A 24677-nucleotide genomic window follows, 5' to 3' on the forward strand; every position below is an offset into this window, starting at 1 on the left:
GGATTTGTTTCTGGCTGCGGCGGAGATTAACTCTTACAGAAGGTAGGTACTGCAGGGAGTTTAGTGGACAGAGTGATCTCCTGGACTAGTTTCAATTGCCTAGATGGGTTGGAGAGGAATTTCCCAGATTTTTTTCCCCCAAATTGGCCTGGGTTTTTTAATGTTTTTTTTCCTCTCCCAGGAGATCACATGGTTTGGGGTGGGGTGGAGTGTATATGTTGTGATACACAAGGTATCACAATTGTGTGGAACAGGCTCGATGGACCAGAGAGTCTTTACCTGTCCATCATTGTTCGTATGGACCAAGCCACACATAACGCAACAGAGTTCAAAGCATCGCTTCTTACTCTCCAATAATTAGCATCATTCTATAGTCTTTGAAGCACACTGGGGGGGGGGGGGGGGGGGGAGTTGAAGGCCACATATTTGGTCAAACATCCCCGGTTCCCTTGAGTATAAATGCACGTGTTCATAATCTTGCAGAAGCCACTGAGTAACATGCCAGCTTTGACCAAAGAAGAGTGAAATGATGAAAGTTAGCTCCTTTGATAGCTCAGTTAATAAATGCAACACCCAGTTTGGTACTGAGTTACACAATCCTTGATGAAGATGGGAAGGAAAGCAAAATTAAATAAACAGAACTGGATAACGTCAAATCAGGTCACTTCAGATACTAGTTAACACCACTCAGAATGAAGTCAGACCTCTGGCTCATGCGGCTGATGGGTATGAGAGGGTTCAATGAGGACCGAGTGGAAGATTGTCCCTGTGACACCCAACAGTCACAATCCCCTCCCACCTCCTTAAAATAACACCACACAAATGAAGGTACTAACCTTGGAATATGCAACTCGAGAAAGCTGTGGATAAAACAGGGCGATTTAAGTACAATCGACTCCGCCATGAAGAAAAATCCTATCAACTAATACTTGCTGCTTCACAACTCTCTAATTTAGTAAATGGTGGAAGGGCCAGACCGGTTAGCTGGCCCATTGGATTGCCAGTACACTGCAAAGGGAATGAGATAGCCAAGATGGCCAAATGTCAAACCTCCCATTTCAAGATAATGGAAATAGTACCAGTGTTGATCTTCACTTCTATTGCCACCAACCAGGAGTGTCAGAAGACAATGTTTGTGACAGTATGGACTCTGTGCACAGTCCCTCTGGCCTCCTGCTCCCTCAAACCCCAGTGACTATAGTCTACTCGTATGTCCGCATGCCTGATACGAGACTCCCAAAACAAGCGCTCTACTCTGAGCTTCGACATGGCAAGCGAGCTCAGATGGGCAGAGGAAACGCTTCAGGGACACCCTCAAAGCCTCCTTGAAAAAGTGCAACATCCCGACCCACACCTGGGCCAAGACTGCTCAAAGTTTTGTTAACTCTGTTCCTCTCCACAGATGCTGCCTGACTCGCTGAGATTTCCAGCATTTTCTGTTTTTATTCCAGATTCCAGCATCCACAGTATTTTGCTTTTGTACTGTGTATACCTACAGCTTAAGTCACAAAACCAAAGTAACTATTTCGTGTCAGAGGGTTATTATCATGGCCATTCTTGCCAGTTTTAGGGGACTTTTTTTGAAGCTGTTGGTCAGCTTTTGCTGGGTTGGGGTATATGGGGTTTTTCCCAGCATCTATAGGGGCTCTATTCAAATAGAACAATTGACCCTATAGTTGCTCCACTGGTAGAGTAATCTCTGGCCTTCATTTGGTAACTTTCCACGGTAAGATTGGGAAGACACTGCGTGGGGAATCAGTGGCACAGGCCTGTGTTTCATCATTCCATGGCACAATGTGATGCAGCATTCCTGGAAATGGCCCTCGAGCAGTAAGTTGGTTGGGAATGTGGTCCTCAACAAAAAGTTAGTGCAGCTCCGAGATAAAGGAAATGGAAGGTGAAGACACGAGTAGGACATGCAAACTCTTCAGCGGACCGATTTAAGATGAATGTCCCATGGAGCGGACGGTTAATGTATACTCTACCTCTCCAAAGTGGTGTTGATTCCTTCGAGGAAGAGCAGCTTGTCTGCCTCGACAAGCTTCTCCTGCAGGATCTGCATCCCCTCCTGCACCTCGTGCAGCTGGTGGCTGTAACGCTGGATCTTTTGCTCAATGTCGTTCAGGGTCCGGGCTGTGTCCGTCTCCAACTCCTCCAGCATCGACTTCTGCTTGTCCTTCAGGAACCGGTGCAGGCGCTCAAAAGCCTCCGCGATGGTCGCTCGAAGACTCTTTGCAGAAGACTGAGCAAGATTTTTTTAAAAAGCAGAAAAAAAAATCAAAGTCAACAAAGCTGCAATCAAACTCTTTCGCCGTGGTCACCGGCCGAGAATAGGCGGGCAATGTCGTATTGTCACATTTGGAATTGTCTGTTGGGGGAGGGAGGAGCCTTTGATCGTCATTTCTGTCGACTGATTAAAAAGAAAGGCATTTAAATAGCGCCAGATGTCTCAAAGCGCTTTACAGCCAATGAAGTACTTTTGAAGTGTTGTAATGTAGGAAACGCAGCAGCCAATCTGCGCACAAGCAAGCTCCCACAATGTGGTAATGACCAGATACTCTTATGTTGATTGAGGGATAAATAATGTCCCTGGACACCAACGATAACTCCCCTGCTCTTCTTCGAAATAGTGCCATGAGCAGACAGAGCCTCAGTTTAATGTCCCATCTGAAAGACGGTACCTCCAACAGTGCAGTACTCCCTCAGCACTGCACTGGAGTGTCAGCCTGGAGTGGGACTTGAACCCACAACTTTCTGACTCAGAGGCGAGAGTGCTACCCACTTAGCCACTGCTGACATTATGCCAAATGTTATCCCTCTAAAAGGAGCCATCACACTAGCAGAGTTAAAGATAAAGATGGATGCTAAACGAAGCAATACCTACCATTAAAAGTTAATTCAAATGGCCCAAATTGCTAGCTTACTAACACGGTCATGGAATGGGGGCAGGTGCGGGACCCAGTCCTTCACTGCACAGTTGACAATCTGAACTGCAGGGAGGCACCGAGTAAAGCCCGTCACCTCTCCCAACTAGGGTGAGGAGGAGGAAGAAAAAAAATCAGAAGGGGTCCGTCGAATCTCCTAGCAACAAATTGCAGGAGGCATCTGCAACAGCCTTGAGTAGGCCCTTCACTGTGAGGTGCCAGGATTGTCACGCAAAGAAACAAACATTCTGGGGCTACCCATGGTGAAGATATTGCCACACACAGACACACACACACTGTGAGCTGGAATAAGAACAGACCCTGACGATATTAAGCTGAGAGCACAATGTGCAGGAATCCAGCCTTCTGCTCCCAGTCACTGCTGCCACTCTCACAGACCTAGCCAGCTAAAGGTAGACAGCGGTGACACAACAGGTCAAATTTCACTTGGCTCCGACAGGAACCTGATATCTTCGCTGCCCCGATGGTTCAGTCATACAGTCAGTGCAGAAGTGAGTCATACACACCTGAAGGTCCCAACGTTAATCCCTGGTCTGTACTGTCAGCTGATATCAATTGGTGCTGTTGGAGCACTATAATTGGCCTCAGTATGCCTAATGAGGGGGGGGGAAATCATCCAGGGATCCGGCTTTGAAACACTATGCAGTGATTCCCTGTGGACAGTACGTGTTATGGACTTTAGTTAACGATGTGTTTGGCTCGGTTGCAATTAGCCTGCTGATGCTCGCTAATAAAGACTGGCCACTAGAGGGAGGTAATGGAGGGCATCACACACTCATGGACCTGTGAGCCAGCACCTTCTCAGGGTAAGAAATTGGAAGGTCAGGAAAACGCACACCGACATTTAGATTCTGGAATAATGAACCCGTTCCCAGTATCCCACTTCCCCATGTGGAAACTGTTAAATAAGCACATATACTGACCCATACTATTTGAATTACCTCAGCCGTGGCTCAGTGAGTAGCACACTTACCTCTGAGTCAGAAGGTTGTGGGTTCAAGTCCCACTCCAGGATGCGATTGGCTCGGTTGCAATTAGCCTGCTGATGTTCGCTAATAAAGATTGGTGAGTGAGCATGTAAATCCAGGCTGACGCTGCAGTGCTGAGGGAGTACTGCACTGTCGGAGGTGCCGATTTTTGGATGAAATGTTAAACCAAGGTCATGTCTGCTCTCTCAGGTGAATGTAAAAGATCCCATGGAATTATTTCGAAGAGCAGGGGAGTTATCCCCAGTGTCCTGGCCAATATTTATCCCTCAATCAACAGAGCAAAAACATTATCTCGTCATTATCACATTGCTGTTTGCGGGAGTTTGCTGTGCGCAAATTGGCTGCCACGTTACAACACTGACTTCACTCTAAAAGTACTTCATTGGCTGTAAAGTGCTTTGGGACGTCCGGTGGTCGTGAAAGGTGCTATATAAATGTAAGGTTTTCTTTCAACGTTCAACACAAGCCCTTTACTGACAAATATTTTGAATTAAGCACACTGAACATTAGGTGGCACTACCTCAGATCCCTGACTGTACAGTAACCGTTTCCCCATCTCTACATTTTCTCTGCTCTTTTGACGAAAGCACTGAATCATAAGAACATCGGAAAATGCGAGCATTGGCCATCAATCCCTCGAGCCTGTTTTTCCATTTAATTAGATCATGGCCGATCTGTAGCTCAGCAACATTTACCCGCCTTTGTTCCACATCCCTGGATAACCTTACCCAATAAAAATCTATCGAATCATATTGGGGTCCAGTTCCATGGACACTCACAACCTTACAGTTATATATGTAAACTTGTATATACCTTGTACAGCCACCAGAGGGCTCATCCCCTGGAGTCCCAAGGGACCCCACAATCCCTTGGGAGCACAGGTACTTAAGAAGGCCTCACAGGCTGGAGAGGCACTCTGGAGATCTGCAATAAAAGACTACGGTCACACTTTGCTTTGAGCTCACAGTATCCAGTCAGACTCTTCATTCATACACAACACTTAGTGCTTCATTCTTCATGTGCAAGGTTGGTCAGTTATTGTAGACAGGCCCTTTTTGACTATGTGGAGACACTGGCCCCGATATTCACGGGGTGTCGGAGCGAGAGGCGAGGAGTTATGGTCGGGAGACCCAGAAGTTCAGGTTCCCCCGAACGTCATGGAATCGTGCGCATGTATTTTCTAAAAGCAGATGCCCCACCCGGAAGCCAGCCCGACTGGCAGGCTTGGATACCTGTCGGGCAGGATATCCTGCGGCCCTAGGCCACAGCTCAGGAGCAGGTAGGTTTAGCAGTTGTTGGTGGTAGAAATCGCGGGGGAGGGCAAGAGCCTGGTGGGGAGAGGTGGGGGCGATTGCGGGAGTGTTGAAGATCGCAGGGAGTCGGGGAGAAGGGTCGAAGATCGGGGTAGAGTCGGAGATCGCGGAGGAAATCAAGCAGGGGTACGGTGATTGTTGGGGGGCGCGGGGGGAGCTGGTGGTTTGCTTGTTGGGCTGGGGGGGGAACACTCCTGCTCCTTCTGGCCCACAAGCAATGTTGTAAAGTCACTTACCTCATGGATCCCACCCCTCTTGCCTCCTTGTCAACTGTGGCTCAGTGGGTAGCACTCTCGCCTCGGTAGTTAGAAGGTTATGGGTTCAAGTCCTACTCCAGGAACCTGAGCACATAAATCTAGCCTAACACTCCAGTGCAGTGCTGAAGGAGTGCTGTACTGTCGGGGGTACCGTCTTTTGGATGAGACATTAAACCGAGGCCCCCTCTGCTCTCTCAGGTGGATGTCAAAGGTCCCATGGCACTATTTCGAAGAAGAGCAGGGGAGTTCTCCCTGATGTCCTGGCCAATATTTATCCCTCAATTAACATAACAAAAACAGATTATCGTGTCATTAACACACTACTGTTTGTGGGGGTTTGCTGTGCGCAAATTGACTGCCGCGTTTCTCACATGGCAACACTCCAAAAGTTGAGACGTCCGTTGGTTGTGAAAGGTGCTATATAAATGCAAGACTTTCTTTTGTTCTTTTAGCTGCCCGGTGTCCTGAGGCCTGGGAAACATGGGGAAAAAATAGAAACCCTGTTAAAATGAAGTTGCACAGCCTCCTTAAAAAGGTTCCAATGACTGACCCCCGCCTCCTGAGAGCAGATTGGTTACTCGCCCCTCGTCCCGCCTCTGTTAAACCGGAAGTGGGCGGGTTTCAGGTAGGTTGGGCCCCTGTTTGAGATTTTTGAACATTTTAACCTCCCACCCGAACCAAACCCAACCGTTTTGGGGAGTTAAAATGAACCCCCAGGATGCACCTTCGCTCGAGTGTAGCAGTGCAGGCTTCAATAGGTCTGCTTACATGCACAAACTGTGGCACTGTCAGTCTACCTCACGTGCGCATCAGCTGTTTGCTGATGTTGAGGATTTAGGCACAACAGCTGCCACCCATCAGGGCTCTGGGCTGCAGCGCCCGAGAAATACTTACAGGTTAGGATAGTAGCTCAGTTGCCATGCACACTAGGAAGATGTGAGATGTGATCTACCCAGTCGGCTTCAGCACCCCCTGGGCTAGCGAGGGAGTTTGAGCCAAAGTTCCCACTCCTGGTCGCTATGCTGTGACCCCTGCCAGACACCGGGTGCGGACAGGAGAGGATGGGGCTCGGTTGTGATCCCACTCCCCACAGTTGGATGCCCTGCTGATGCTCATTGTCTGGGCCCAGGCATAACGAATGGCCACTTGGGCGAGGTGCCGGATGGGAGCCAGTGTGTGTGGAATGGTACCCAAAGCAGAGTTGGCCCCCTCCGAAGAGGAGGAAAGATAGGTTGCATGGAGGTGTGTGTTAAGCAGCTTATTTTATAGAAACATATAAAATAGGTGCAGGAGTAGGCCATTCGGCCCTTCGAGCCTGCACCGCCATTCAATGAGTTCATGGCTGAACATGCAACTTCAGTACCCCATTCCTGCTTTCTCGCCATACCCCTTGATCCCCCTAGTAGTAAGGACTTCATCTAACTCCTTTTTGAATATATTTAGTGAATTGGCCTCAACTACTTTCTGTGGTAGAGAATTCCACAGGTTCACCACTCTCTGGGTGAAGAAGTTTCTCCTCATCTCGGTCCTAAATGGCTTACCCCTTATCCTTAGACTGTGACCCCTGGTTCTGGACCTCCCCAACATTGGGAACATTCTTCCCGCACCTAACCTGTCTAAACCCGTCAGAATTACAGAGTGCGTACAGTACAGTTCACGTCTCCAGCACATACACAGAATTTTGATTTGCATATAATGAATACAGTGAGGGAGACAATCTGGCCCAAAGCCCAGGCAGAGAGTTATATATAAGAGATAAGGATAATTAAAATCCTGGCTCAAATAATTACTCTTTCATTGGAGTAAGATCCACTGAAGAACCTTCTCTGTGCTTAAATATTTTCTGAATGGTTTTATTCGCTAGATGGTTCTGTCTCTTGCTGGCTTTGGGTTCCAAAAGATGCTGGGAGCCATCTGGTGCCTCAGCCAACTGGGCCTTCTTCACATGGGAGCCTAAAACAGGGAGTGTTGGCGGGCTACTCGACTACATGAGGAATCACAGCGAAATCGGAATCTCTCCTCACCCAACGTTCGCATACGTGCACTTTCCAGCAAGGGTCACTCGATCGTAATCAAGCGCAGGAAGCCTGGTCCAATTCCTCCACTTCAGTCCGGACTCCATCCATCACCCTGACAGAGATAAACTAACCTAGCATGGGCTCGGTGTTGAATCCAGGACCCTCTTGGTCAGCTCCACATTCATCAACTGAGCCATTGAGGAGGTGTGAATATTTTGTCAAAATAGAGCTTTTTTTTTTTATAAAGTGTAATATAAGAAAAACTCAACGGTAGTAAACATTTCCAGAAGCCATTTTTGTTAGTAATTTTGAAAATGGTTACGGCAGAATGTCAAAGCCACTTGGTCCCTACTTCTCCCACCTGTCTCTATATTGGATACGTGTCTCTTGCGCCCATCGCACAGCACAGCCACCGTGGTCCTGATGAGTAGAAGAGACCATTCACTTGTTTTTTTACAGTGGGTTAGACACTGTGTTTCACCTCAGGGGTCCGAGGTTTCATTCCAGCCCAGGCTGGTGAGATGGAAGTCACCTCCAAAAGATGTCAAGGCCCAACGCCAGGGTCTGCAAGCCCTACTGCAGGACTTGAGCACATAATCTAGGGTGAACCTCCAGTGCAATACCCGAGGGATGTTACATTGTCTTTCAGATAAGAAGTTAACCCAAGAAAATACTATAAATAATGTTCGAAGAAGAATAGGGAGTTCTTTCTTTTTTTCTTTCATCCATCCATCTATCTATCAACTGGTCAGATCGGTCGAATTTTGTTAAAAGAAAGACATGCATCATATAGTACCTTTCACTGGCTTTTCAATGGGAAAAACCGCGCATGCGGTTTGAATGGGTCACGCACCCAAAAAGAACATTGCTGAAGACTCTGGCATGGGGCTTGAAATCTTAACCTTCTGACTCAGAGGCAAATGTGCTATCACTGAACCACAGCTAACACTTAGATAAGTGCATCAAAGAATATGGGTCATGGGGGGGTAAATGGAGTTGAAGTACAGATCAGCCATAATCGAATTGAATGGGGAACAGGCTCAAGGGGCTGAAAGGCCTCCTCCTGTTCCTATCTCATTTGCTATTTGCGGGACTTTCTGAGCACAATTTGACTGCCAAGTTTTGCCTATAAAACGGCAATGACCATCTATCAAAAAGTAATTGGCACTAGCATGGTAGCATAGTGGTTATGTTACTGGACTAATAATCCCGATGCCTGGACTAATGATCTGGAGACGTGAGTTCAATCCCACCACGGCAGCTGGGGAATTTAAATTCAGTTAATTAAACAAATCTGGAATAAAAAGCAACGTCAGTAATGGTGACCATGAAACTACTGGGTTGTAGTAAAAATCTGTCTGGTTTACTAATGTCGTTTAAGGAAGGAAATCTGCCACATGCCATCCTTACCCAGTCTGGCCTACATGTGACTCCAAACCCACAGCAATGTGGTTGACTCTTAACTGCCCTCTGAAATGGCCTAGCAAGCCACTCAGCTGTACCAAACCGCTACTGCAGCGGCTCACCATTACTATGTCAAGGGCAATTAGGGATGGGCAATAAATGCTGGCCTTGCTAGCGACACCCACATCACGTGAATAAAAGCTAGTATCAGTAATGGTGACCATAAATCTACCAGATTATCATAAAAACTCATCTGGTTCACTAATGTTCTTTAGGGAAGGAAATAAGTCATTCTTGCCTGGCCTATATGTGACTCCAGATCCATAGAGAGGTGGTTGACTCTTAACTGCCGTCTGAGATGGCCCAGCAAGCTGCTCAGTTGTACCAATCCGCTGCTAAGAAGTATAACAGCACTGTGGGAGCACCTTCACCACATAGATTAAGGATGGCTCACCACCATCTTCTCGAAGGCATTTAGGGATGGGCAATAAATGCCGGCCTTGCCAGTGCCGCCCACATACTGTCAACAATTCTTTTTTAAATGGGCTGAATGGCCTCCTTCTGTGCAATAAGCTTCTATGATTAAATGCTTTGCGATGTCCTGCGCACATAATAAATTGCTGTATAAATCTTCCTTTACATGAAATGAGTTAGCGAGGTAGTTGACACTAAACTCTGCTATAAATTGCCAGCCATATTCAGAGGTTGGTTCTGGTTGGAATTGTCATGCTGGCACAGTCGGGAGCAGATGGGAGAAACTTGGAAGGGAAAATGTATTCTTTAAGGTTTACCTTTGTCTCGGAGAGCTGGCGTTTCAGTAGCTGTAGTGCCTTCTTGTGTCCATGCTCGCTGTCCTGCAAAGCTTCATATTGATCCTTCAACTCCCTCTGCAATTAAAACAAGGTAAATAAGTTTGGCAGACAATCAGGGGAAGCTGGCCTGGGAGTTTCTGACCCTGGCAGTATGATGCAAATTAAAAACAAGCACAGTTGAAGTGACATGAGCCCATCCTCCCACTCCCCAAGTGAAACCTTAAACCTGACTAAGGCTAAGAAATTGCTCTGGGTTTCCTGTTCAGACGTTAACTGTTAGTTTTTGAAGGTCAGAGAGGAAGCTGTTGACTACAGAATATTTCTGAATTTGGACGCTGTGCTGAAACATGTGTTCAAACGTGTGCACAAGGGGCCATCAAATGAACGGCAAAGTCAATAATCCAGACAATCAGCTGTGAAATGCAATTTAAGAAAGCTATTTAAACAGCAGCAATTACACTTGGGAGGACACGACAGATATTAACCAATCGCTGCGTGGCGGATAGCCGAGTAAGGAACGCCAGGTTTGCTGGCCGGGTGTCTTGCTGGGAAGGGTCAGGGAGAGGAGGGCCACCAAAGCTCGATTCCGGGGATGAGGGGGTTGACTTATGAGGAAAGGTTGAGTAGGTTGGGCCTCTACTCATTGGAATTCAGAAGAATGAGAGGTGATCTTATCGAAACGAATAAGATTATGAGGGGGCTTGACAAGGTGGATGCAGAGAGGATGTTTCCACTGATAGGGGAGACTAGAACTAGAGGGTACAATCTTAGAATAAGGGGCCGCCCATTTAAAACAGAGATGAGGAGAAATTTCTTCTCTCAGAGGGTTGTAAATCTGTGGAATTCACTGCCTCAGAGAGCTGTGGAAGCTGGGACATTGAATAAATTTAAGACAGAAATAGACGGTTTCTTAAACGATAAGGGGATAAGGGGTTATGGAGAGCGGGCGGGGAAGTGGAGCTGAGTCCATGATCAGATCAGCCATGATCTTACTGAATGGCGGAGCAGGCTCGAGGGGCCATATGGCCGACTCTTGTTCCTATTTCTTATGTTCTTATGTTCTTAAAGTGAGCTTCCCTCTCCCCAAAGCACCGAGAAGAGCAGAAATGGAAGGTGGTGACTAAAAGGGTGAATGCAGCATCCAGCGCCCAAAGGATCTAGTCAGGCATCAGGAAAAAGTTGCCAGTCCTCAAGAAATCGGTTATTGTAAACTAACGGCTCTGCTACGTGACAAGCACCGGCTTAAAAGCAAATGCTAAAAAACATCCGCATCTGCTAACAGTTTAACCATTTAACGCTGGGCGACACTAAGCAGCGAGACCAGGTTACTTAGATGCAGTCCTGCCACAATAGAGCCAAGTCAAAAAATGCTTTGTTTGACTGGGGACTAGCAAGATGAATGCTTACAATTACAAAGTGCACATTGGCAACCTATGGGCACAGCAGCAATTCTTAAAAAGGTTTCACACAAGGAATACATATCTTCATTTCATATCATGCAGTAAGAAAGACTTGCATTAAAAGAGCCAATGAGGTAGTTTTGAAGTGTAGTCACTGTTGTAATGTAGGAAACACAGCAGGCAATTTGTGAACAGCAAGGTCCCACAAACAGCAATGCGATAATGTCCAGGTAATCTATTTTAATGATGTTGGTTGATGGATAAATATTGGCGAGGACACCGGGGAGAACTCTGCTGCTCATCTTCGAAACAGTGACTGGGCCTCATCCGACAGACGGCACCTCCGACAGTGCCGCACTCCTTCAGTACTGCACAGAAGGGTCAGCCGAGATTGATGTGTTGAAGTCTCTGGAATATGTATCCTCGTTTCCTATCGTGCAATATGTACCTGAAGCTGTATGACACTGTCCTATGTACTTTCAATGTCTGTCCTATTCTGCTAACTGCAGGAAGATGATGGCATTTGATTGACACTAATAAACATGAAAACAGGAGGTGGTCCACAGCATTGTAAGTCATTAACTCCTTTCAAAGAAGCTGTGGTACAGTCAAGGGATTCAGGGAGAGTGAAGCCTGAATATTATCCCCCGAGCTCGGATCATAACTTCATGTCCTACTGAGTAACTGTCACACAGCCAACCGGAAGAGAGTCGCCCAATGAAAATACTTCTTCAAGGTAATTATTTGAAACTGAATTTTGACATTTTGTTCCGTCAGAGTGGAAGAACAAAGTGCAGTCATAGCTGCTGACCCCCCGAGCAAACCAGCGCCTTCACGGCCCCCTGTGTCACCATCACGTTCTCTGCCAAGCACCAACACAAATCCTGGAGGTTCCACATCGGCAGGTTGAGGGCGTTGCACTGAGAGAGTCACAGCGAATGGAGAAGGAGCAACAAGTGGTGACAGCTGCTCAAAGTCCAAATACACCACATCCACTGGGAGAACCAGTGGACAAGGGACAACCAGTGGATGTGGTGTATTTGGACTTTCAAAAGGCTTTTGACAAGGTCGCGCACAAGAGATTGGTGTGCAAAATCAAAGCGCATGGAATTGGGGGTAATGTACTGACGTGGATAGAGAACTGGTTGGCAGACAGGAAGCAGAGAGTCGGGATAAACGGGTCCTTTTCAGAATGGCAGGCAGTGCCGCAGGGCTCAGTGCTGGGACCCCAGCCCTTTACAATATACATTAACGATTTAGGTGAAAGAATTGAGTGTAATATCTCCAAGTTTGCGGATGACACTAAACTGGGTGGCAGTATAAGCTTTGAGGAGGACGCTAATAGGCTGCAGGGTGACTTGGACAGGTTAGGTGAGTGGGCAAATGCATGGCAGATGCAGTATAATGCGGATAAATGTGAGGTTATCCATTTTGGGGGCAAAAACACGAAGGCAGAATATTATCTGGATGGCGGCAGATTAGGAAAAGGGGAGGTGCAACGAGACCTGGGTGTCATGGTTCATCAGTCACTGAAAGTGGGCATGCAGGTACAGCAGGCGGTGAAGAAGGCAAATGGTATGTTGGCCTTCATAGCGAGGGGATTTGAGTATAGGAGCAGGGAGGTCTTACTGCAGTTGTACAGGGCCTTGGTGAGGCCTCACCTGGAATATTGTGTTCAGTTTTGGTCTCCTAATCTGAGGAAGAACGTTCTTGCTATTGAGGGAGTGCAGCAAAGGTTCACCAGACTGATTCCAGGGATGGCTGGACTGTCATATGAGGAGAGACTGGATCAACTGGGCCTTTATTCACTGGAGGGGAATGAGAAGGATGAGAGGGGATCTCATAGAAACGTGTACGATTCTGACGGGACTGGACAGGTTAGATGCGGGAAGAATGTTCCCAATGTTGGGGAAGTCCAGAACCAGGGGACATAGTCTTAGGATAAGGGGTAGACCATTTAGGACTGAGATGAGGAGAAACTTCTTCACTCAGAGAGTTGTTAACCTGTGGAATTCCCGGCAGCAGAGAGTTGTTGATGCCAGTTCATTGGATATATTCAAGAGGGCGTTAGATATGGCCCTTATGGCTAAGGGAATCAAGGGGTATGGAGAGAAAGCAGGAAAGGGGTTATGAGGGAATGATCAGTCATGATCTTATTGAATGGCGGTGCAGGCTCGAAGGGCCGAATGGCCTACTCCTGCATCTATTTTCTATGTTTCTGCCTTGGCCACAGTTCCCCGGGGGGATTCCGACCTTGTGGGACCTGCTTAAAGACAACACGCTGCTCTCGGTTTACATGGGTCACTTGTCTATGAAGCACTGAGGAGCTCACGTCCCAGATGTGCACATTCACAGTCGTCTGCCCTGCAGTCTTCCATGGGGCATGTGGAAACAGAGCCCTCAGTTGCCTAGGTCACTGGGCACAATCTGTCATGAATAATCACATTGCAGCTATAGTAGCCTAGGGCTAATGTTGTCTCGGTCAGCTTTAACAAGCTGAAATAAAAATCAGATATAGAGACAACCTTCAGGCAGGAGTTCACAGATCTCTTCTGCCCAAACTTCTGCTGCCAACTATGGCTCAGATGGTAGCACTCTCCCCTCTTAGTCAGGCAATTAAGAAAGCAAATGGTATATTGGCCTTTATTGCAAGAGGATTTGAGTACAAGAGTAAAGACCAATTATATAGGGCCCTGGTGAGACCGTGCCTGGAGTATTACGTATAATTTTAGTCTCCTTACCTAAGGAAGGATATTCTTGCCATAGAGCGAGTTTAACGAAGGTTCACCAGACTGACTCCTGAGATGGGAGAATTGTCCTATGAAGAGAAATTGAATAGACTCGGCCAATAATCTCGAGAGTTTAGAAGAATGAGAGATGATCTCATTGAAACATACAAAGTTCTTACAGGGCTTGACAGGTAGATGAAGGGAGGATGTTTCCTCTGGCTGAGGAGTCTAGAATCAGGGATCATAGTCTCAGAATAAGGGATCGGCCATTTAGGACTGAGATGAGGAGAATCTTCTCCACTCAGAGTGTGGGGAAACTTTGGAATTCTCTACCCCAGGGAGCTGTGGAGGCTCAGTCTTTGAGTATATTCAAGACAGAGATCGATAGATTTTTGGATATTAAGGGAATCAAAGAATATGGGGAGAGGGCAGGAAAGTGGAGCTGAGGTAGAAGATCAGCCATGATCTCATTGAATTGCAGAGCAGGCTCGAGGGGCCGAATGGCCGATTCCTGCTCCTAATTCTTTTGTCCTTATGAGTCAGAAGGTTGTGGGTCCAAGTCCCACTCCAGACACTTGAGCACAAAAACCTAGGCTGACACTTCAGTCCAGTGCTGAAGGAGTGCTGCAATGTCAGAGGTGCCGTCTTTCAGATGAGACATTAAACTAAGGTCCCGTCTGCTCTCTCAGGTGGATGCAAAAGATCCCGTGGCACTATTTCGAAGAAGAGCAGTGGAGTTATCCCCGGTGTCCTGGCCAACATTGCTCCCTCAATCAACATAATAAAAACAGATTATCTGTTCATCATCACAGAGCTGTTTGAGGGAGCTTGCTGTGCGCAAATTGGCTGCCGTGTTTGCTCACATTCCAACAGTGACTACACTCGAAAAAGTAATTAATTGTGTGTAAAGTGCTTTGGGATGCTCTGAGGTTGTGAAAGGCGCTATAGAAATGCAAGTCTTTCTTGCAGGCAGATCAATGGACAGTTCAGTGCCCAGCAGCAAAGACATCCCTTGGAGTACGAACGGTTTGGAGGCTGCCCCTCGAGGCAATCTCACATCCAGCCAGTCAAGCATCCCTCTGCACAAGTGGCAGTAGGTGTGACAGAAAGTAGGCTAGACCAGCCAATCACGAGACCCAACATGGCTGATTCAAGCGCAGGGACATCACAGTGCACGCCACACGGGAGGTGTTGGTCAACCAGATGGCAGAAGGTCATAAATCCCCTGGACCTGATGGCTTGCATCCTACGGTCTTAAGAGAAGTAGTGGCAGGGATTGTGGATGCATTGGTTGTAATTTACCAAAATTCCCTGGATTCTGGAGAGGTCCCAGCAGATTGGAAAACTGCAAATGTAACGCCCCTATTTAAAAAAGGAGGCAGACAGAAAGCAGGAAACTATAGACCAGTTAGCCTAACATCTGTGGTTGGGAAAATGTTGGAGTCCATTATTAAAGAAGCAGTAACAGAACATTTGGAAAAGCATAATTCGGTCAGGCAGAGTCAGCATGGATTTATGAAGGGGAAGTCATGATTGACAAATTTGCTGGAACTCTTTGAGGATGTAACGAACAGGGTGGATAAAGGGGAACCAGTGGATATGGTGTATTTGGACTTCCAGAAGGCATTTGACAAGGTGCCACATAAAAGGTTACTGCACAAGATAAAAGTTCACGGGGTTGGGGGTAATATATTAGCATGGATAGAGGATTGGCTAACTAACAGAAAACTGAGAGTTGGGATAAATAGTTCATTCTCTGCTTGGCAACCAGTAACTAGTGGGGTGCCACATGGATCAGTGCTGGAACCCCAACTATTTACAATCTATATTAACGACTTATTATAGAAACATAGAAAATAGGTGCAGGAGTAGGCCATTCGGCCCTTCGAGCCTGCACCACCATTCAATGAGTTCATGGTTGAACATGCAACTTCAGTACCCCATTCCTGCTTTCTCGCCATACCCCTTGATCCCCCTAGTAGTGAGGATTACATCTAAATCCTCCTTGAATACATCCAGTGAACTGGCCCCAACAACTTTCCGTGGTAGAGAATTCCACAGGCCCACCACTCCCTGGGCGAAGAAGCCTCCCCCCATCCCAGTCCCAAATGGCCCAACCCCTATCCCTAGACCGTGACCCCTGGTTCTGGACCTCCCCAACATTAATAAAAACATAAGAATTAGGAACAGGAGTAGGCCATCTAGCCCCTCGAGCCTGCCCCGCCACCCAACAAGATCACGGCTGATCTGGCCGTGGACTCAGCTCCACTTACCCGCCCGCTCCCCATAACCCTTAATTCCCTTATTGGTTAAAAATCTATCTATCTGTGATTTGAATATATTCAATGAGCTAGCCTCAACTGCTTCCTTGGGCAAAGAATTCCACAGATTCACAACCCTCTGGGAGAAGAAATTCCTTCTCAACTCGGTTTTAAATTGGCTCCCCCGTATTTTGAGGCTGTGCCCCCTAGTTCTAGTCTCCCCGATCAGTGGAAACAACCTCTCTGCCTCTATCCTGTTTATCCCCTTCATTATTTTAAATTTTAAATTTTAAACTTGGAAGTAAGGACTGAGTGTAACATAGCCAAGTTTGCTGATGATACAAAGATGGGAGGAAAAGCAATGTGTGAGGAGGACACAAAAAATCTGCAAAAGGACATAGACAGGCTAAGTGAGTGGGCAAAAATTTGGCAGATGGAAAGTGTGAGATCATGTACTTTGTCAATAAAAATCAAAGAGCAAGTTATTATTTAAATGGAGAGATTGCTAAGTGCTGCAGTACAGTGGGACCTGGGGGTACTTGTGCATGAAACACAAAAGGATAGTATGCAGGTACAGCAAGTGATCAGGATGGCCAATGGTATCTTGACCTTTATTGCAAAGGGGATGGAGTATAAAAGCAGGGAAGTCTTCCTACAGTTATACAGGGTATTGGTGAGGCCACACCTGGAACACTGCGTGCAGTTTTGGTTTCCATATTTACGAAAGGATATACTTGCTTTGGAGGCAGTTCAGAGAAGGTTCACTAGGTTGATTCCATTGATAAGGGGGTTGACTTATGAGGAAAGGTTGAGTAGGTTGGGCCTCTACTCATTGGAGTTCAGAAGAATGAGAGGTGATCTTATCGAAACGTATAAGATTATGAGGGGGCTTGACAAGGTGGATGCAGAGAGGATGTTTCCACTGATGGGGGAGACTCGAACTAGAGGGCATGATGTTAGAATAAGGGGCCACCCATCTAAAACAGAGTTAAGGAGGAATTTATTCTCTTAAACAGTGTTGTAAATCGGTGGAATTAGCTGCCTTGGAGAGCTGTGGAAGCTGGGACATTGAATAAATTTAAGAGAAAAATAGACTGTTTCTTAATCGATAAGGGGATAAGGGGTTATGGGGAGCGGGCAGGGAAGTGGAGCTGAGTCCATGATCAGATCAGCCATGATCTTATTAAATGGCGGAGCAGGCTCGAGGAGCCGTATGGCCTACTCCTGCTCCTATTTCTTATGTACTTAAGGGAACCATACAGCCGTCCGGCACATCTCCTCCTTCCACAGGGAACTCACGTAGAAGCAGCAGCAGGTTAGACACCGCATGTCGAACACAAACCACAAGCACAAAAGGGAAAGTGCTGTGGCAAATCACACTAACAGCCTTCACACGCTACACAAAGGTCCTGAAATTGGTTTGAACTTCATGCTGAGTACTTATTTATAGTGGCTGAGGATAATGCAGGTGACTGACAAAAGATAGGAACAGATGGTAGTTAAGCAATTGTGCAGTACAGTGCAGAAGATGGTTTGGCCGCTTACTTTGTAGATGTGATTAGTCAGACTAAAGAAATGCTGATGCTGTGGCACTTACTGAAGTGCATTTCGAATCCGTGCCTGGAGCACCAGCCTTTCTGGACGCATTGCTAGTTTGGTTCCTCATTCTTTGCTGCCAACTTCACCCCCTTGCTCTGCCACGGCTTTGCCACCCCATTCTCTGGGTCTGCCTGGTGAGATGTTACGCAGCACACAGGTGCCAACAATTCTTCATGGAGCTTCGAGGTGGGGATGTGTTGTACTCCATGTTCAGTGGGTAGCACTCTCGCCTCTGGGTCAGGAGGTTGTGGGTTCAGGTCCCACTCCAGAGACTTAAGCACAAAAAGTCGAGGCTGGCACTCCAGTGCAGTGCTGAGGGATTGCTGCACTGTCGGAGGTGCCGTCTTTCGGATGGGACGTTAAATCGAGGCCCCGTCTGCTCCCACAAGTGGAAGCAAAATATCCCATGGCACTATTTCGAGTGCAGGGGAGTTATCCCCAGTATCCTGGCCAATATTTATCCCTCAATCAACATAACAAAACAGATTATCTGGTCATTATCACATTGCTGTTTGTGGGAGCTTGCTTGTGTGCAAATTGGCTGCCGCGTTTCCTACACTAAAGATCTGCAAAAGGACATAGACAGGCTAAGTGAGTGGGCAAAAATTTGGCAGATGGAGTATAATGTTGGAAAGTGTGAGGTCATGCACTTTGGCAGAAAAAAATCAAAGAGCAAGTTATTATTTAAAAGGAGAAAGATTGCAAAGTGCCGCAGTATAGTGGGACTTGGGGGTACTTGTGCATGAAACACAAAAGGATAGTATGCAGGTACAGCAAGTGATCAGGAAGGCCAATGGTATCTTGGCCTTTATTGCAAAGTGGATGGAGTACAAAAGCAGGGCAGTCTTGCTACAGCTATATAAGGTATTGGTGAGGCCACACCTGGAATACTGCGTGCAGTTTTGGTTTCCATATTTACAAAAGGATATACTTGCTTTGGAGGCAGCTCAGAGAAGGTTCACAAGGTTGATTCCGGGGATGAGGGAGTTGACTTATGAGGAAAGGTTGAGTAGGTTGGGCCTCTACTCATTGGAATTCAGAAGAATGAGAGGTAATCTTATCGAGACATATAAGATTATGAGGGGGCTTGAGAAGGTGGATGCAGAGAGGATGTTTCCACTGATGGGGGAGACTCAAACTAGAGGGCATGATCTTAGAATAAGGGGCCGCCCATTTAAAACTGAGATGAGGAGAAATTCCTTCTCTCAGAGGGTTGTAAATCTGTGGAATTCGCTGCCTCAGATAGCAGTGGAAGCTGGAACATTGAATAAATTTAAGACAGAAATAGACGTTTTTTTAATCGATAAGGGGATAAGGGGTTATGGGAGCAGGCGGGGAAGTGAACCTGAGTCCACGATTGGATCAGCCATGATCTTATTGAATGGCGGAGCAGGCTCGAGGGGCCATATGGCCTACTCCTGCTCCTATTTCTTATGTTCTTATTACCACAGTGACTACACTCCAAAAGTACTCCATTGGCTGCAAAGTGCTTTGATGGTGGTGGTGAAAGGTGCTATATAAATGCAAGTCTTTCTTAGTCTTCTAATACGGTGGAAGCTGTGCCTGTAATGTCAGTGGAGCACTGACTCCAATCGCCCATAATGTGCAATAGAGTATAGGTTTCAGCTAGAGTGCACAGCAGCTCACCTTACAGTCATGTAAACAAATGCAGTTCCTTTAGCAACACCAGCTGAATACGAGACCGAGTAATGTTACTGTCGGACTGCAGTGTAGCTCCTTGTATCCGAACAATAACAAGGAGGGCGGCAACTAAACGGCAGTGGAGGGACAGGAGAGGACAGGAAGGAATAGAGGGATATATTGAAGGGGTTAGATGAAGAGGGAGCTAGGAGCTAAATTAAAAAGTAGGACCTCAAAAGTAGTGATCTCAGGATTGCTACCAGTGCCACGTGTTAGTCAGAGTAGGAATCGGAGGATAGCCCAGATGAATACGTGGCTTGAGGAGTGGTGCAAAAGGGAGGGATTCAAATTCCTGGGACATTGGAATCGGTTCTGGGGGAGGTGGGACCAGTACAAACCGGACGGTCTGCACCTGGGCAGGACCGGAACCAATGTCCAAGGGGGAGAGTTTGCTAGTGCTGTTGGGGAGGAGTTAAACTAACATGGCAGGGGGATGGGAACCTATGCAGGGAGACATAGGGAAATAAAATGGAGGCAGAAGCAAAAGATAGAAAGGAGAATAGTAAAAGTGGAGGGCAGAGAAAGCCAAGGCAAAAAACAAAAAGGGCCACATTACAGCAACATTCTAAAGGAGCAAAGTGTGTTAAAAAGACAAGCCTGAAGGCTCTGTGCCTCAATGCGAGGAGTATTCGGAATAAGGTGGACGAATTATCTGCGCAGATAGCAGTTAACGGGTATGATGTAATTGGCATCACGGAGACATGGCTCCAGGGTGACCAATGCTGGGAACTCAACATCCAGGGGTATTCAACATTTAGGAAGGATAGGCAGAGAGGAAAAGGAGGCGGGGTGGCATTGCTGGTTAAAGAGGAAATTAATGCAATTGTAAAGAAGGAATTAGCCTGGATGATGTGGAATCAGTATGGGTGGAGCTACGGAATACCAAAGGGCAGAAAACGCGAGTGGACCACCAAACAGTCGCAGTGAGGATGGGGACAGCATCAAACAAGAAATAAGGGATGTGTGCAATAAAGGTACAGCAGTTATCACGGGCGACTTTAATCCACATATTGATTGGGCTAATCAAACTGGTAGCATTGCGGTGGAGGAGGATTTCCTGGAGTGTATTAGGGATGGTTTTCTAGACCAATATATCGAGGAACCAACTAGAGAGCTGGCCATCCTAGACTGGGTGATGTGTAATGAGAAAGGACTAATTAGCAATCTTGTTGTGCAAGGCCCCTTGGGGAAGAGTGACCATAATATGGTAGAATTCTTTATTAAGATGGAGAGTGACACAGTTAATTCAGAAACTCGGGTCCTGAACTTAAAGAAAGGTAACTTCGACGGTATGAGGCATGAATTGGCTAGAATAGACTGGCAAAGGATACTTAAAGGGTTCATGGTGGATAAGCAATGGCAAACATTTAAAGATCACATGGATGAACTTCAGCAATTGTACATCCCTGTCTGTAGTAAAAATAAAACGGGGAAGGTGGCTCAACCATGGCTAACAAGGGAAATTAAGGATAGTGTTAAAGCCAAGGAAGAGGCATATAATTTAGCTAGAAAAAGCAACAAACCTGAGGACTAGGAGAAATTTAGAATTCAACAGAGCAAGACTAAGGGTTTAATTAAGAGGGGGAAAATAGAGTACGAGAGGAAGCTTGCAGGTAACATAAAAACTGATTGCAAAACCTTCTATAAATATGTGAAGAGAAAAAGATTAGTGAAGACAAACGTAGGTCCCTTGTAGTCGGATTCAGGTGAATTTATAATGGGGAACAAAGAAATGGCAGACTAATTGAACAAATACTTCGGTTCTGTCTTCACGAAGGAAGACACAAATAACCTTCCGAATGTACTTAGGGGACAGTAGGTCTAGTGAGAAGGAGGAACTGAAGGATATCCTTATTAGGCGGGAAATTGAGTTAGGGAAATTGATGGGATTGAAGGCCGATAAATCCACGGGGCCTGATAGTCTGCATCCCAGAGTACTTAAGGAAGTGGCCCTAGAAATAGTGGATGCATTGGTGATCATTTTCCAACAGTCTATTGACTCTGGATCAGTCCCTACGGACCGGAGGGTAGCTAATGTAACACTACTTTTTAAAAAAGGAGGGAGAGAGAAAACGGGTAATTATAGACCGGTTAGCCTGATATCAGTAGTGGGGAAAATGTTGGAATCAATTGTTAAGGATGAAATAGCAGCGCATTTGGAAAGCTGTGACAGGATCGGACCAAGTCAGCTTGGATTTATGAAAGGGAAATCACGCTTGACGAATCTTCTGGAATTTTTTGAGGATGTAACTAGCAGAGTGGACAAGGGAGAACCAGTGGATGTAGTGTATTTGGACTTTCAAAAGGCTTTTGACAAGGTCCCGCACAAGAGATTGGTGTACAAAATCAAGCGCATGGTATTGGGGGTAACGTACTGACGTGGATAGAGAACTGGTTGGCAGACAGGAAGCAGAGAGTCAGGATAAACTCTGCTTTTCAGAATGGCAGGCGGTGACTAGTGGAGTGCCACAGGGCTCAGTGCTAGGACCCCAGCTCTTTACAATATACATTAACGATTTAGATGAAGGAATTGAGTGTAATATCTCCAAGTTTGCGGATGACACTAAACTGGGTGGCGGTGTGCGCTGTGAGGAGGACGCTAAGAGGCTGCAGGGTGATTTGGACAGGTTAGGTGAGTGGGCAAATGCATGGCAGATGCAGTATAATGTGGATAAATGTGAGGTTATCCATTTTGGGGACAAAAACACGAAGACAGAATATTATTTGGATGGCGACAGATTAGGAAAAGGGGAGGTGCAACGAGACATGGATGTCATGGTTCATCAGTCACTGAAAGTGGGCATGCAGGTACAGCAGGCGGTGAAGAAGGCAAATGGTATGTTGGCCTTCATAGCTAGGGGATTTGAGAATAGGAGCAGGGAGGTCTTACTGCAGTTGTACAGGGCCTTGGTGAGGCCTCACCTGGAATATTGTGTTCAGTTTTGGTCTCCTAATCTGAGGAAGGACGTTCTTGCAATTGAGGGAGTGCAGCGAAGGTTCACCAGACTAATTCCAGGGATGGCTGGACTGTCATATGAGGAGAGACTGGATCAATTGGGCCTTTATTCACTGGAGTTTAGAAGGATGAGAGGGGATCTCATAGAAACGTATAGGATTCTGACGGGACTGGACAGCTTAGATGCGGGAAGAATGTTCCCGATGTTGGGGAAGTCCAGAACCAGGGGACATAGTCTTAGGATAAGGGGTAGGCCATTTAGGACTGAGATGAGGAGAAACTTCTTCACTCAGTGGGTTGTTAACCTGTGGAATTCCCTGCCGCAGAGAGTTGTTGATGCCAGTTCATTGGATATATTCAAGAGGGAGTGAGATATGGCCCTTACGGCTAAGGGGATCAAGGGGTATGGAGAGAAAGCAGGAAAAGGGTACTGAGGGAATGATCAGCCATGATCTTATTGAATGGCGATGCAGGCTCGAAGGGCCGAATGGCCTACTCCTGCACCTATTTTCTATGTTTCTATAAGAAGGGTGGGAAGAGGCTCGTGTGGAACATAACCACCGGCTTGAACCTATTTTCCGAATGGCTGGTTTCTGTGCTGTAAATGCCAAGCGAGACTATGTAAGACTAGTGTGAACTGGGAGGAGAGGGGAAGAAGAGTACCGTTTGCTACCAGTATGCACATCCTACAATGCTGCAGTGCACAAAATAAAACGTTCCCTGTGCGGCGGTTTGGCAGCAGGTGAGAAATAGGCAGGATGAGCCATTCTCTGAATGACTGCTCTCAGTAACCCTCCCACAGTGCCGGCGTTAAGCCTGGTATTGCTGCTGATAAATCAATCTTCTCACACTGTGAACACTCCAAGGGGCCGAAATTCGGTAATGCCCTATTTGGGGGGGGGGGGGGCGGTAACCGAGCCGAGGCGGGACATCCTGCGCCCAGCGGGGAGGTCCCGCCTCGGCAGCGAAATTGGGGTTACCGCCCCAGAGAGGAAGTGCAGCGCAATCTCACGCGCTCCACCTCTTCTCGGGGGCGGGACCGGGACACCAAGCGCGGGAATTTTACAGGTGCACCGCGGAGCACCGTGTATCACTGGTGGGGGCACAGGGCCCTCCTCTCCCGTTAAAGGGGATGACACGCTGCGAGCTCTGCAATGGGGCGAGGGGGTCACCGCTTCTTCACCGGGGAGCAGCCCGGCACAGAAGCGGAGTGTCGGGCTGCACCATCGTGGCACGGACCCCTCGATTTCCATAAGGGAAGGCCCCGGGGGGCGCTAACAGGAGGCGCAAACGATGCGAATTTCTCATCCAAGGGCTCTTCCAATTTTGTTGTGCCACGGAGAGGCACCTTGTCGCATACAATAAGCAGACAAGCAAGAAAACTAACAGGAGCTGGCCAACAGATTCACAAAGCTGACAGCCCGAGAAAAAAATCCTGACATTGGAAAACCGATCCTGACTATAGGCCTGTAACTCTGAAGGCTTACCGTAACGTAAGCAGGAGCTGTACCAACATTCCATCACTGATACAATGAATGTTTTTGCCAAAAACAGTCAGGATCTCTTTTCATTTCTTGCAGAGAAATTATTGTGAATCTGTAGTGGGAACTTTCTGTTAGAAACCCAAATTGATAATTTTTTTAAAAATCAGTAGTATATTGTGATGTATAGACATTATTTTTCCTCCTTATTCACAATGGAACTTTGCTGTCTCGCCAACCCCCCCACCCTCCCCCCCCCCACTCCCCACCCCGCCCAATCCCGGTTATACTAGCACTCTTCTCCTTCCGCTCCCCACCCGCCTCAGGACATGTTGGTACTCGTCCCCTCCCTCAGGTCATAGCAGCACTCTCCGCTCCTCCCCTTCCCATTTCTTCTCCTTTCCCTCCCCCCTGCCAGTCCCGGTTTCGACCTGATGCTGCATCTGTTCCATGCATGGGGATGGAATTCTGCTGCATGCTGTGGGTGGCAATTCCTGAGGCCACGCAACCCAGAGCATTCAACATCATTCTAGCCCCTTGGAGCAGGAGCATCGTGGCAGGAGCCAAGAAAGGCACAGAGTCCCACCTGCAAGGGCAGATCGGCAATGACTCAAAACACGGACTCTGGATGTGTGAAATATATCAGGCAGCACAAAAGTATGGCTTTTAGCTACAGTGTGCATTTAGGGATGGCTACACCTTATTGTAATATAATCGTGACACGGTGTAAGCACACAGTGCCAGTCCTACCAACTCCCACTTGCAGCTGGATGCTGTAATGCCATCACTGGGAGGCAGCAGGGTTGGCATTG

The 24677-nt window shown here is 47.1% G+C and overlaps 1 protein-coding gene across 1 annotated transcript in view; it reads right to left on the reverse strand.

Annotated features, from left to right (window-relative positions):
• trim62.1 (tripartite motif containing 62, tandem duplicate 1) overlaps nucleotides 1-24677 on the reverse strand; it is a 118020-nt gene that overhangs the window by 6478 nt on the left and 86865 nt on the right. The window contains exons 2-3 of the mRNA XM_070860179.1: nucleotides 9718-9813; nucleotides 1986-2242 (exon numbers count right to left, since the gene is read on the reverse strand). Of these exons, the coding sequence (XP_070716280.1) occupies nucleotides 1986-2242; nucleotides 9718-9813 (353 nt within the window). The remainder of the gene's footprint in view (nucleotides 1-1985; nucleotides 2243-9717; nucleotides 9814-24677) is intronic.

This window comes from Pristiophorus japonicus, chromosome 18, assembly GCF_044704955.1.
Source record: "Pristiophorus japonicus isolate sPriJap1 chromosome 18, sPriJap1.hap1, whole genome shotgun sequence".
NCBI lineage: Eukaryota > Metazoa > Chordata > Chondrichthyes > Pristiophoridae > Pristiophorus > Pristiophorus japonicus.